Genomic DNA, 12979 nt, shown 5'->3' with positions numbered 1-12979 from the left:
CGGTATAGTCTCATATTAGAACCAAGAGCACACAAACGCACACAGCAATGAAAGTGTCTTATCCTCGCAGAGCAGAACTAGAGTACTGTTCGAGAAAAGAACACTAGACAAGTTACAGCAGATAAACAATGTGAGAGTCAGAAAATCTGTCTGATACGTACAGGCGCCAACGCCAGCGACAGCCTGACAGTATGAGTTAAGGGAACCAATGTGGATGAGGGAAGTGAAGGAGGATCCCGGAGGATCCTCTCAGAGCTCTGCGTCAGTCACTCTTGCCCTGTTTTTCACAGGGGAGAGAGAGAGAGAGAGGGGGGAGGAAGAGAGGTAGACAGAGAAAGAAAGAGAGAGAGAAAGAGAGATTGATCAAAAACTACTGCTGTTCTGTTACTGCAGGGGTTCCCAAACTTTTTCACTCAGGGCCCCTCTTCCAGCATTGGGGAACATCCCACGTCCCCCGCAGTGGGGGAGGTCAATGTAAATAGTCCGTTGGCCATTTCATTAATTGTTCAGCAGTCTTATGGCTTGGGGGTTAAAGCTGTTAAGGAGCCTTTTGGTCCTAGACTTGGCACTCCGGTACCACTTGCCATGCGGTAGCAGAGATAACAGTCTATGACTTGGGTGACTGGGCTTTCCTCTGACACCGCCTATTATACAGGTCCTGGATGGCAGGAAGCTTGGCCCCAGTGATGTACTGAGCCGTACACACTACTCTCTGTAAGGCGGTGATGCAACTGGTCAGGATGCTCTCGATGGTGCAGCTGTAGAACTTTTTGAGGATCTGGGGACCCATGCCAAATCTTTTCAGTCTCCTAGGGGGGAAAAGGTGTTGTCGTGCCCTCTTCAAGACTGTCTTGGTGTGTTTGGACCATGATAGTTCAATGGTGATGTGGACACCAAGGAACTTGAAACTCTCGACCCGCTCCACTACAGCCATGTCGATATTAATGAGGGCCTGTTCGGCCCGCCTTTTCCTGTAGTCCACGATCAGATCCTTTGTCTTGCTCACATTGAGGAAGAGGTTGTTGTCCTGGCACCACACTGCCAGGTCTCTGACCTCCTCCCTATAGGCTGTCTCATCGTTGTCGGTGATCAGGCCTAATACCACTGTTGTGTCGTCAGCAAAATGAATGATGGTGTTGGAGTTGTGTTTGGTCACGCAGTCGTGGGTGAACAGGGAGTACAAGAGGGGACTAAGTACACACCCCTGAGGGGCCCCAGTGTCTGGGATCACCGTGGCAGACGTGTTGTTGCCTACCCTTACCACCTGGGGCCCATCAGGAAGTCCAGAATCCAGTTGCAGATGGAGGTGTTTATTTGAGTCCTTAGCTTAGTGGATGAGCTTCATGGGCATTATGGTGTTGAACGCGGAGCTGTAGTCAATGACCAGCATTCTCATATAGGTGTTCCTTCTGTCCAGGTGGGAAAGGGAAGTGTGGAGTGCGATTGAGATTGCGTTATCTGTGGATCTGTTGGGCGGTATGCGAATTGGAGTGGGTCTATGGTATCCGGGAGGATGGTGTTGATGTGAGCCAAGACCAGCATTTCAAAGCACTTCATGGCTACCGACGTGAGTGCTACGGGGCAGTAATCATTTAGGCAGGTTACTTTCGCTTCCTTGGGCACAGGGACTATGGTGGTCTGCTTGAAACATGTAGGTATTACAGACTCAGTCAGGGAGAGGTTGAAAATGTCAGTGAAGACACTTGCCAGTTGGTCCGCGCATGCTTTGAGTACACGTCCTGGTAATCGGTTTGGCCCCGCGGCTTTGTGAATGTTGACCTGTTTAAAGGTCTTGCTCACATCGGCTACCAAGAGCGTTACCACACGGTCGTCCAGAACAGCTGGCGCTGTCGTGCATGCTACAACTTTCAAGAGTAAGTTTAAAGCCGGACTGAGTTCCTTAAATTTTTTAAAATAACCCGCGCCCCCCCCCGGCGGCTCCTCACGCCCCACAGTTTGGGAACCACTGTGTTACTGTATGCCTGTAGCCACGTCATGGCTTAAGCTTCCTCCTACACTCATTTTGTTCTGTTTGTTTTTCCTCCATGGAGAGTCTTTTGTCTCTTCTAGTGGAGGTTAAAACACCTGGTCTCTCCAGTGTTGTCATTGTCACCAGCCGCTCTCAGTCAAAAGATGCCCATGAAGAGACAATGAGAACATATTGTTCTCTCTCTGTATGTTTGGCTAAACAAATTAATTTCAACATTCTGGGATGGCTATTGCACCTGTGTTAAGTAGGATAATTTGCATAAAATCACTTCAACCTGCAGTATATATTGAAATGAGCATAATAAATGAGCATAATAAATGAGCATAATAAATGAGCATAATAAATGTGAAACTCAAGAGTGCGAGTTAAATCTGACAGTTTCTATTGAAGGACAGACTTTGCATGTCCTGATGTGCCATTTGGAAAGGGACACACAGAAAGCATTTCCTAGTCTCCGCAGAGCTTGGAAGGGAAAGAGGCTGGCATGACCATTAGCAAATATCAATTCTTAAACTTGCTTACAAAACTCAACCAATCAAGAGGATGACATTCTCTGGCGATTTTCTGTTTTTCATATGGGGAAAGGTTTGTTTAATGTCATTCGGTAACAGATTCTCTAGATCTTTTGCGAAATATGTGCGATATAGACGAGAAGATTACTCAAACAGTGCATGACGTTGGCTCATCTGTTAATACCAAGAGATGTGATCTGACGCCACTAATAATGTCATCTCTTACACTTGTGTGTGTGTTTTGTGTATGTGTGTGTGTGTGTGTGTGTGTGTGTGTGTGTGTGTGTGTGTGTGTGTGTGTGTGTGTGCGTGCGCATGTGTGTGTGTGTATGGGTGCGTGTATTCCTGGGTGTGTTCGGGGTTATGTAAAGTGTTTCTTTAAGCTGCTGATGTGATTATTAAAGAGACAATTTGATGGGCCAGGCACGACACGGCATGCAGTATGTTTTGCACACTGGCGTTAAAAGACGCAGTAAACTGATTTCCAGGGATTTGGGGTATATAATCCACTGGATTGACAGAGTCCATACACCATGACTTCAACTAGCTGATTCACACTCATGTTAAATGATAGAAGCCTCTTTTTTATTCTTTGGGATATGAATCCTCTATGTGAGTCATTACTGTTGAAGGAGAACGCCTCCTCCCTTGTTTCATGGAGAGATCCAGACATGAAGCTTTCCTATTTCAGCTAGCAGACAGATCTAGCTCAACCTCTGTTCCCTCTTCAGTCATACTGCAGGTTCACTGCTGAAAGTCAATGAGTCACTTCACAGCAGCGCCAACATAGGCTGTAGTGTTTCTAAAAGGGCTTATTAGGATTCATCTACTCAGGCTGTAAAGCATGTATTTGTGTGAAAGCATACGTAGGTAGATACAACATATTGTAAATTGCTACTCATTATTACTATACTAAACGTAAGGGATAATCAACCAGGGGCTAAGCTATGGAGCGAGATAGCTGCCAAAAGGTTGAACGTACGTATCGCTAGGATCTTAAGAAAATCCAAATGTAAATTGTTAGGATCGTAAGAAAAGCCACGTGTGAAACATGAAACGTAAAATTTCACCAGTGAACATTCAAACACCATGTTACGATTACGGACGAACAGTTTAGGCTTGAACAAATCTTGTGTTGCAATTCTGACGTACAATAATACCTTTTAGAGTTTTGGCAGTTTCATCTCACCAACAAAAACAGATGTTCACCGAACAGCCTGTGAGGAGCGCTCAAACATAACACAGTATAAGAAAAGTCAGGGAAACTGGAAAGAGGTATCATGCACGTTTTCAAGTTAAAAGTCTCCATTCTCTATTACTCAGTTGAGTTTACTTCACATTTAGGTAGCTAATGTATTGGATTTGTTTGCCAGTGCGAGTCTAGATAGCACTAGCTGTATTATGCCTACAACAGTGAAGTTTCAGTCTGCTAGGTGTATCTCTACAGCATGGGCATATCTCTGGGTGACGTGAACATCCCCATGCATGCACCTTATCAAAATATGACTAATTCAATATTGCACCATCTCATTCTATGGGCTCTGTCTGCAATCATAACCAGTAGTATCTACCAGGAATAATGAAACATAACCAGTAGCATCTACCAGGAATAATAAATCATAACCAGTAGTATCTACCAGGAATAATGAAACATAACCAGTAGTGTCTACCAGGAATAATGAAACATGACCAGTAGTATTTACCAGGAATCTCATGAACATATGGGCTTTGAAATGAACAAGGGAGAGGTTAAACGTAAGCTAAATCTGGCATAGGCTTATTCTCACACTTTACAATAACTCTGTTGCAGTGGTCTTAGGTAGCCTCCGTATAGGCTATTCCCTCCATCACGACACTGCTGCCCAGTTGAAGAGCTTGAGATCGCCATGCAGCACCATGCGCCTTCAGAAGGGCATCTTCTGAGGCTGAGGGGTGCTTTTCTGGAGGAATGCAGCCATAGAGTCATTATACCCGAATGTAGGCCTATTTGACTACTAGCCAAATAAAGTGCACAGCATGCATGATGCGTGCAACTCGTCATTCCAATATATTTGAACATTTAATTCATCCAGTCAGTCTGTCAGCCATTCAGTCATTTGTCTCAGTTGCAATAGGAACTAAATCAAAAGGGAATAGAAGTCTTATCCATTAGTTTATTGATATCCATGTGTGTATTCAAAATGATCTAAATTCTCACAAGTTCTTTAGCCAATCACTTTAATAATTTAAATGTTTAATTTAGGCCTATCCAAATAAAAACATAGGCATTCAACTTATAGGCAATGCAATTCAGGCTATCATTTTGGGTACTGGTGCTTTGCGTAATAATCGTATAACTCTATTTGTGTTTTATAACTTTTTATTATAGGGCTTCCCTTAAAAAAAGACCCGAGCTCACATGCCTCTAAATACAGTCTCAAAATACATTTTAAACACAATTGTTGAAGAAGCATGTGCAGTGGCTGATAGGGAAAAGTCCAGACCATTTGGGACCCAATGGCTATTTCGCTCAGGACAGATTATAGCCAAGACTTAATCAATATTTAGTTTTGTCTCATTTATTGATATGAATATAGCCTCTGCGTGATGGGGTTGTGCAACGCAAATAGCTAGAACAAGCCTACATTCAGAGTGAAATTCACTAATACAATAGTCAAAAGTCCATGCTCCCAAAACCTGGAAAAAGTGTGATTCATTAGGTTACATGATCACCACAGTAGCACTATGCAGCCATAAAAATAAATTATGCAATTATAAGGCCAATAAATAACAACACCATGGCATACTTAGATAGCGGAATAGGCCTATCCTAAATCCTATTTACTTTCTGTTTTGCAGCTCAGGCAGTTATTCTAGACATTCTGTGTCTTTATTATTCAAACACAAGTCATTTGCTGAAGACCCAAGCCTATACTACACCATCTACTGATGTAACGTTGTTATGGAATGCAGTTCTAAAACAAGCTCTAGACTTTTATTTTGGAAATGAAACCAGAAGCTGCAAAGCAACTCTAACGTCTCGGCTTGATTGACTAGCTAACTTCGACTAGCTACGTTCGGTTCATGTCCTTTACAGATGCCACATCATTTAAAAAAGTTTGTATGTGCTTCCCGAGTGGCACAGAGGTCTAAGGCACTGCATCGTAGTGTTGCGGCGTCACTACAGCCTGGGGTTCGATCCCAGGCTGTGTCACAACCGGCTGTGACCGGGAGTCCCATAGGGTGGTGCACAATTTGCCCAGCATCGTCCGGGTTAGGGGAGGGTTTGGCCCGGGGGTCTTTACTTGGCTCATCGCACTCTAGCGACTCCTTGTGGCGAGCTGGGCGCCTGCAGGCTAACTTCGGTCGTCAGTTGAACAGTGTTTCCTCCGACACATTGGTGACTGACCGGCTCGATTCGGTCTTATGAAACAAAATTTGAAATTGTGTTTTTTTACATTAGATAAAAGTAGAGACTCAGAGCTAGAAAATGGTATATCATACACTACAGTTGAGGAACAATGGGAAAGGAATTCTGCTTTGAAAGTTGATAACTTGTAACATCACTTTTGAGAAAATGGCCTTTGAATATTTTGGTACATGTACTGGAGAGCTCCTCTGTGTCTACACCCATTCAGCATCGTTCACCGCCTCTTAACCTTTAAGCCCCACCCATCTCTTTAAGGGTTGATTTGAGTGTTCTGTCCTAACAGCAGCAGTCAAGCACCCAAGCTAACTGGCTAACGTTGGCTAGATTGCTAACTACTTCCAGACACAAATGAGAGAACAGCTCACTGACCACTTTACAAGCCCGAGCAGAGCTGGTTAGGCTGTTTTTATGTTATCCAGAGCATTGGTGACTGTAACTGTGCTGCTGGCAGCAATTTAATTACGCTTTTTTTGCAAACTTCTACTAACACCGGCCATATTGGTAAATTGGTCAGTTATTCTAAGCTCTGGCACACTCAGACGAGAGTGCTCTGAAATCGGAGTAGATAGCCAGAGCGAATTTACCAGCTACGTCTCAACAGCTCGCAGTGACATCATGAACATTCTATTGAAATGGATACTTGCATAGTGGAGTCTTTTGTTAAAACCTCTTAGTACGGAAATCCCATTACCAGGATCAAATTCGACAACATCCGGTGAAATCGGAGCGCGCCAAATTCAAAATACAAAATCGTAATATTAAACATTCATGAAAATACAAGTGTCCTACATCATTTAAAAGCTTAACTTCTTGTTAATCCAGCCACTTTGTCAGATTTCAAAAAGGCTTTACGGCAAAAGCATAACATGCGATTATCTGAGGACAGCGCCAAGATTTCAAAACTCGGTCCTCCAGAAAGTGGAGAGCAACACTTATGCAATTCTACTATGCAATATATATTTTTTAAAGCCGCGTTAGTCAGGATTACCTACACATACTGACCAGCTCAAATAGACAGAAGCGTGCTACATAGCAGACCAATACGAACTCATCTCTCGGCATGTCCAGCCCACTCATTATCTCAGCCAATCATGGCTAGCGGGAAGGTTGCTGGCTTTTTCTGTGGCTAAACCAACTAGGCTCGTAATTTAGCAATTTTATTTGTATTTACAGATGGCATACCAGTTTGTTATAGGGCACATGAAAGTTCAGAATGTTCCAAATGGCATTTCTGCCCCCAAAAAAGCATTTTGATTAAAAAAATACATTTTATGTTGAAATGGCTTTCTTGTGAAGTAGTGACGCGCGACATACGCCTAGTTTCCTGAAACTAGTTACATTGGTGCAGCTGGTTTCCGGATTAAGCAGGCAGGTGTTAAGAAGCATGGCTTGGCTGGTTATGTTCCGGAGGACGTATGACTACTCAACCTTCACCTCTCCTGAGCCTGTAGGGGAGTTGCAGCGATGAGACAAGATCATAAATCACGAAATTGGGGAGAAAAACATTTTTTTTTAAAATATATATATGTAAGTGTAAAAAAGATCTGTAACCGAGTAAAGGGAGACGTAAAGTTATTTTACCCCTTTTTCTCCCCAATTTCGTGGTATCCAATTAGTAGTAGTTACTGTCTTGTCTCATCATTGCAACTCCCGTACGGACTCGGGAGAGGCGAAGGTTGAGAGCCATGCGTCCTCCGAAACACAACCCAACCAAGCCACACTGCTTCTTGATACAACGCACATCCAACCCGGAAGCCAGCCGCACCAATGTGTCGGAGGAAACACCTAGCGACCTGGTCAGCGTGCACTGCGCCCGGCTAGTGCGCGATGAGACAAGGATATCCCTGCCGGCCAAACCCTCGCTAACCCCGGACGACGCTGGGCCAATTGTGCTTCGCCCCATGAGCCTCCCGGTCGCGGCAGAGCCTGGGCACGAACCCAGAATCTCTGGTGGCGATGCAGTACCTTACACCACTGCGCCACCCGGGAGGCCCTGACGTAAAGTAATTTGATGTGTAAATGTTCATTCATAGTCATAACATAGACGTACGTTTACATATGTAATTTAATGTTTGCGTTTCATGTTCGAGCATGGCTTTTCTAAGCTGCACTTCGTTTAATTTTAGCGGTTTTCTATTCATATTTATTTGTACAGTCGTGGCCAAAAGTTGAGAATGACACAAATATTCATTTTCACAAAGTTTGCTGCTTCAGTGTCTTTAGATATTTTTGTCACATGTTACTATGGAATACTGAAGTATAATTACAAGCATTTCATAAGTGTCAACGGCTTTTATTGACAATTACATGAAGTTGATTGCTTAGAGTCAATATTTGCAGTGTTCACCCTTCTTTTTCAAGACCTCTGCAATCCGCCTTGGCATGCTGCCAATTAACTTCTGGGCCACACCCTGACTGATGGCAGCCTATTCTTGCATAATCAATGCTTGGAGTTTGTCAGAATGTGTGGGGTTTTGTTTGTCCACCCGCCTCTTGACGATAGACCACAAGTTCTCAATGGGATTAAGGTCTGGACCCAAAATATCGATGTTTTGTTAGTTATCACTTTTGCCTTACAGCAAGGTGCTCCATCAAGCTGGAAAATGCATTGTTCATCACCAAACTGTTCCTGGATGGTTGGGAGAAGTTGCTCTTGGAGGATGTGTTGGTACCATTCTTTATTCATGGCTGTTTTCTTAGGCAAAATTGTGAGTGAGCCCACTCCCTTGGCTGAGAAGCAACCCCACACATGAATGGTCTCAGGATGCTTTACTGTTGGCATGACACAGGACTGATGGTAGCGCTCACCTCGTCCTCTCCGGACAAGCTTATTTCTGGATGCCCCAATCAATCGGAAAGGGGATTCATCCGAGAAAATGACTTTACCCCCGTCCTCAGCAGCCCAATCCCTGTACCTTTTGCAGAATATCAGTCTGTTCCTGGTGTTTTTCCTGGAGAGAAGTGGCTTCTTTGCTGCCCTTCTTGACACCGGGCCATCCTCCAAAAGTCTTCGCCTCACTGTGCGTGCAGATGCACTCACACCTGCCTGCTGCCATTCTTGAGCAAGCTCTGTACTGGTGGTGCCCCGATCCCGCAGCTGAATTAACTTTAGGAGACGGTCCTGGCGCTTGCTGGACTTTCTTGGGCGCCCTGAAGCCTTCTTCACAACAATTGAACCGCTCTCCTTGAAGTTCTTGATGATCCAATAAATGGTTGATTTAGGTGCAATCTTACTGGCAGCAATATCCTTGCCTGTGAAGCCCTTTTTGTGCAAAGCAATGATGACGGCACGTGTTTCCTTGCAGGTAACCATGATTGACAGAGGAAGAACAATGATTCCAAGCACCACCCTCCTTTTGAAGCTTCCAGTCTGTTATTCGAACTCAATCAGCATGACAGAGTGATCTCCAGGCTTGTCCTCGTCAACACTCACACCTGTGTTAACGAGAGAATCACTGACAATGTCAGCTGGTCCTTTTGTGGCAGGGCTGAAATGCAGTGGAAATGTTTTTGGGGGATTCAGTTAATTTGCATGGCAAAGAGGGACTTTGCAATTAATTTCAATCCATCTGATCACTCTTCATAACATTCTGGAGTATATGCACATTTCCATCATACAAACTGAGGCAGTAGACTTTGTGAAAATTAATATTTGTGTCATTCTCAACTTTTGGCCACGACTGTATTTATCCATAAAAATGATGCTGATTCATGATTTCAACTGGCTGAGAAAAGCTGCCCGTCTCATCCCAACACGTTCATTACTATGCGACAGCTGGAGATCGAATATGAATATTGAAACAATGTTGCAAATGTCAGAGAGACAGCAAGGTTTATACAAATCTCTACTGTTGAAAACTAAATGTTAGTCTGAAAGAAATGTGAGACAATATCCAGATGCTTTTTATAGTGGAGATCAAGTTCATAAATTGCCTGGCTGTGCTGATGAAACCGTGGATTGCGCAGTCAGATGCAACAGAGTAAATAGGCATTTTAACGTCTTAGATTTAGCCGGTGGTAACTTGTTGAATAGACACTCGCTGGAATGCAGTTTTAACCAATCAGCATTCAGGATTAGACCTACCCGTTGTATAATATTTTATACTGTACTAAACTCAGCAAAAAAAGAAATGTCCCTTTTGAGGACCCTGTCTTTCAAAGATAATTCGTAAAAATCCAAATAACTTCACAGATTTTCATTGTAAACGGTTTAAACAGTGTTTCTCATGCTTGTTCAATGAACCATAAACAATTAACGAACATGCACCTGTGGATCGGTCGTTAAGACACTAACAGCTTACAGACGGTAGGCAATTAAGGTCACAGTTATGAAAACTTAGGACACTAAAGAGGCCTTTCTACTGACTCTGAAAAACAACAAAAGAAAGATGCCCAGGGTCCCTGCTCATCTGCGTGAACGTGCCTTAGGCAGGCTGCAAGGACGCATGAGGACTGCAGATGTGGTCAGGGCAATAAATTGCAATGTCCGTACTGTGAGATGCCTAAGACAGCGCTACAGGGAAACAGGACGGACAGCTGATCGTCCTCGCAGTGGCAGATTACGTGTAACAACACCTGCACAGGATCGGTACATCCGAACATCACACCTGCAGGACAGGTACAGGATGGCAACAACAACTGCCCGAGTTACACCAGGAACGCACAATCCCTCCATCAGTGCTCAGACTGTCCGCAATATGCTGAGAGAGGCTGGACTGAGGACTTGTAGGCCTGTTGTAAGGCAGGTCCTCACCAGACATCACTGGCAACACCACCGTCGCTGGACCAGACAGGACTGGCAAAAAGAGCTCTTCACTGACGAGTCGTGGTTGTCTTACCAGGCGTGATGGTTGGATTCGCGTTTATCGTCAAAGGAATGAGCGTTACACCGAGGCCTGTACTCTGGAGCGGGATCGATTTGGAGGTGGAGGGTCCGTCATGGTCTGGGGCGGTGTGTCACAGCATCATCGGACTGAGCTTGTTGTCATTGCAGGCAATCTCAACGCTGTGCATTACAGGGAAGACATCCTCCTCCCTCATGTGGTACCCTTCCTGCAGGCTCATCCTGACATGACCCTCCAGCATGACAATGCCACCAGCCATACTGCTCGTTCTGTGCGTGATTTCCTGCAAGACAGGAATGGCAGTGTTCTGCCATGGCCAGCGAAGAGCCCGGATCTCAATCCCATTGAGCACGTCTGGGACCTGTTGGATTGAAGGGTGAGGGCTAGGGCCATTCCCCCCAGAAATGTCCGGGAACATGCAGGTGCCTTGGTGGAATAGTGGGGTAACATCTCACAGCAAGAACTGGCAAATCTGGTGCAGTCAATGAGGAGGAGATGCACTGCAGTACTTAATGCAGCTGGTGGCCAGACCAGATACTGACTGTTACTTTTCATTTTGAGCCCCCCTTTGTTCAGGTACCCATTATTCCATTTCTGTTAGTCACATGTCTGTGGAACTTGTTCAGTTTATGTCTCAGTTGTTGAATCTTGTTATGTTCATACAAATATTTACGCATGTTAAGTTTGCTGAAAATAAACGCAATTGACAGTGAGAGCACGTTTCTTTTTTTGCTGAGTTTATATACTATGGCATCAGTATCATCATCAGTAATGTCCCTGCTCCTCACCTTGGCAGGAAGACGCTCTCCACCACATAGAAGTCCTGCATGAGAACATCTCTGTCAGGTTTGGAGGTCAGGTTGCCCACTGTGTAGCCGATGCCCAACTGGATGGCCCCCTTCAGGGCTGACGATGTGGTCTGAGGGTCAGGGACAACCAAACACACCAATCAACACATACATTAACGAATCAACAACTCAATCAAGCAACAACTCCTTCAAACAAAAATATAAAACACAACATGCAACAATTTCAAGAATTGTACTGAGTTACAGTTCATATTAGGAAATCAGTGAATTGAAATCAATTTATTAGGCCCTAATCAATGGATTTCACATGACTGGGAATACAGATATGCATCTGTGGTCACAGATACCTTTTTTAAAAAAGGTAGGTGACCTAGGCGTAAACTCCAAAGAGCAAGGTAGCAAATTCCCAGAAGAGAGGCATGTCTTGTAAAGGTCAGTGTAAGATGTCTTGTAAAGGTCAGTGTAAGATGTCTTGTAAAGGTCAGTGGAAGATGTCTTGTAAAGGTCAGTGGAAGATGTCTTGTAAAGGTCAGTGGAAGATGTCTTGTAAAGGTCAGTGTAAGATGTCTTGTAAAGGTCAGTGTAAGATGCACGTTCAGGAACATACAGTGCAGTCAGAAAACAATGTCCGATTGTCTGAAACAAACACGTTTAACGTCATGAAATTGAAAGCCAGCTGATGCCTATGACACCGTCTTCGATGGCTTCAATAGTTCTGAAAATGTCAAATTCATTACCTAGATGTTTCAAATCGACTGCATTAGGCCCTGTTATATTGTGTGTGGCACAAAAATCCCATCACCACCGGTGACGTCTAATCCAAATGAAAATGTAGTAAAGCAGAGAATGGACTGTGAGGATAGCTTCCCATCATGTACTAACTGTGTAGAAACAGGGCATTGATAGGAGCTCATATGACAAAGGGTCACTTTAAAAGGCTTCTTGGGTCACATCAACAAGCTTCGTAGTGATATATGGTCATTCACTTCAACAAGCACTGAGAAACCTCCCTTCATGGTTGTCATAAAAGGCCAGTAGAATCCAGCCAGAGAGAGCAGTATATGGAGGGATGAAACTTTACCTTCTTGTATGTTTTCTCTCCGCTCGTGTTTCGAGACCCTCCCACTCCATTTTCTGTGGTCGTTGACATCTGACGAGAGGACAGAGCAGAAGAATAAGGAACTCACTGGTCAAAGTTCAGAAACAAACAAAGTTTCTTCAGGTGCTACTTTAGGCCAGTGGTACAGGAATAAAGTAAATTCACATTGACTGACTAGATTCATTTTGGGTTATTTCATAATGTCATCACAAAGCTGACAAAGAGGGAGGTTTTTCCACTACCGTCTTTCTCGGGCTAGAGTACACGACCACATAGGCCTACAGTTTGAGTTTGACTAATAGACCTGTGCAGATTG

At 44.1% G+C, this 12979-nt stretch overlaps 1 protein-coding gene across 2 annotated transcripts in view; it reads right to left on the bottom strand.

Moving 5' to 3' along the window:
* The window catches only part of LOC120031468 (phosphatidylinositol 4-phosphate 5-kinase type-1 beta-like), an 89241-nt gene that overhangs the window by 38247 nt on the left and 38015 nt on the right, over positions 1–12979 (bottom strand). For both annotated transcript variants that reach the window (XM_038977356.1, XM_038977278.1), the window contains exons 3-4: positions 12646–12714; positions 11544–11674 (exon numbers count right to left, since the gene is read on the bottom strand). In XM_038977356.1, coding sequence (XP_038833284.1) covers positions 11544–11674; positions 12646–12714 — 200 coding nt within the window. The remainder of the gene's footprint in view (positions 1–11543; positions 11675–12645; positions 12715–12979) is intronic.

This window comes from Salvelinus namaycush, chromosome 1, assembly GCF_016432855.1.
Source record: "Salvelinus namaycush isolate Seneca chromosome 1, SaNama_1.0, whole genome shotgun sequence".
Lineage (NCBI taxonomy): Eukaryota > Metazoa > Chordata > Actinopteri > Salmoniformes > Salmonidae > Salvelinus > Salvelinus namaycush.
The sequence above is the reverse complement of the archived record's forward strand: the minus strand, read 5'-3'. Positions and strand labels throughout refer to the sequence as shown.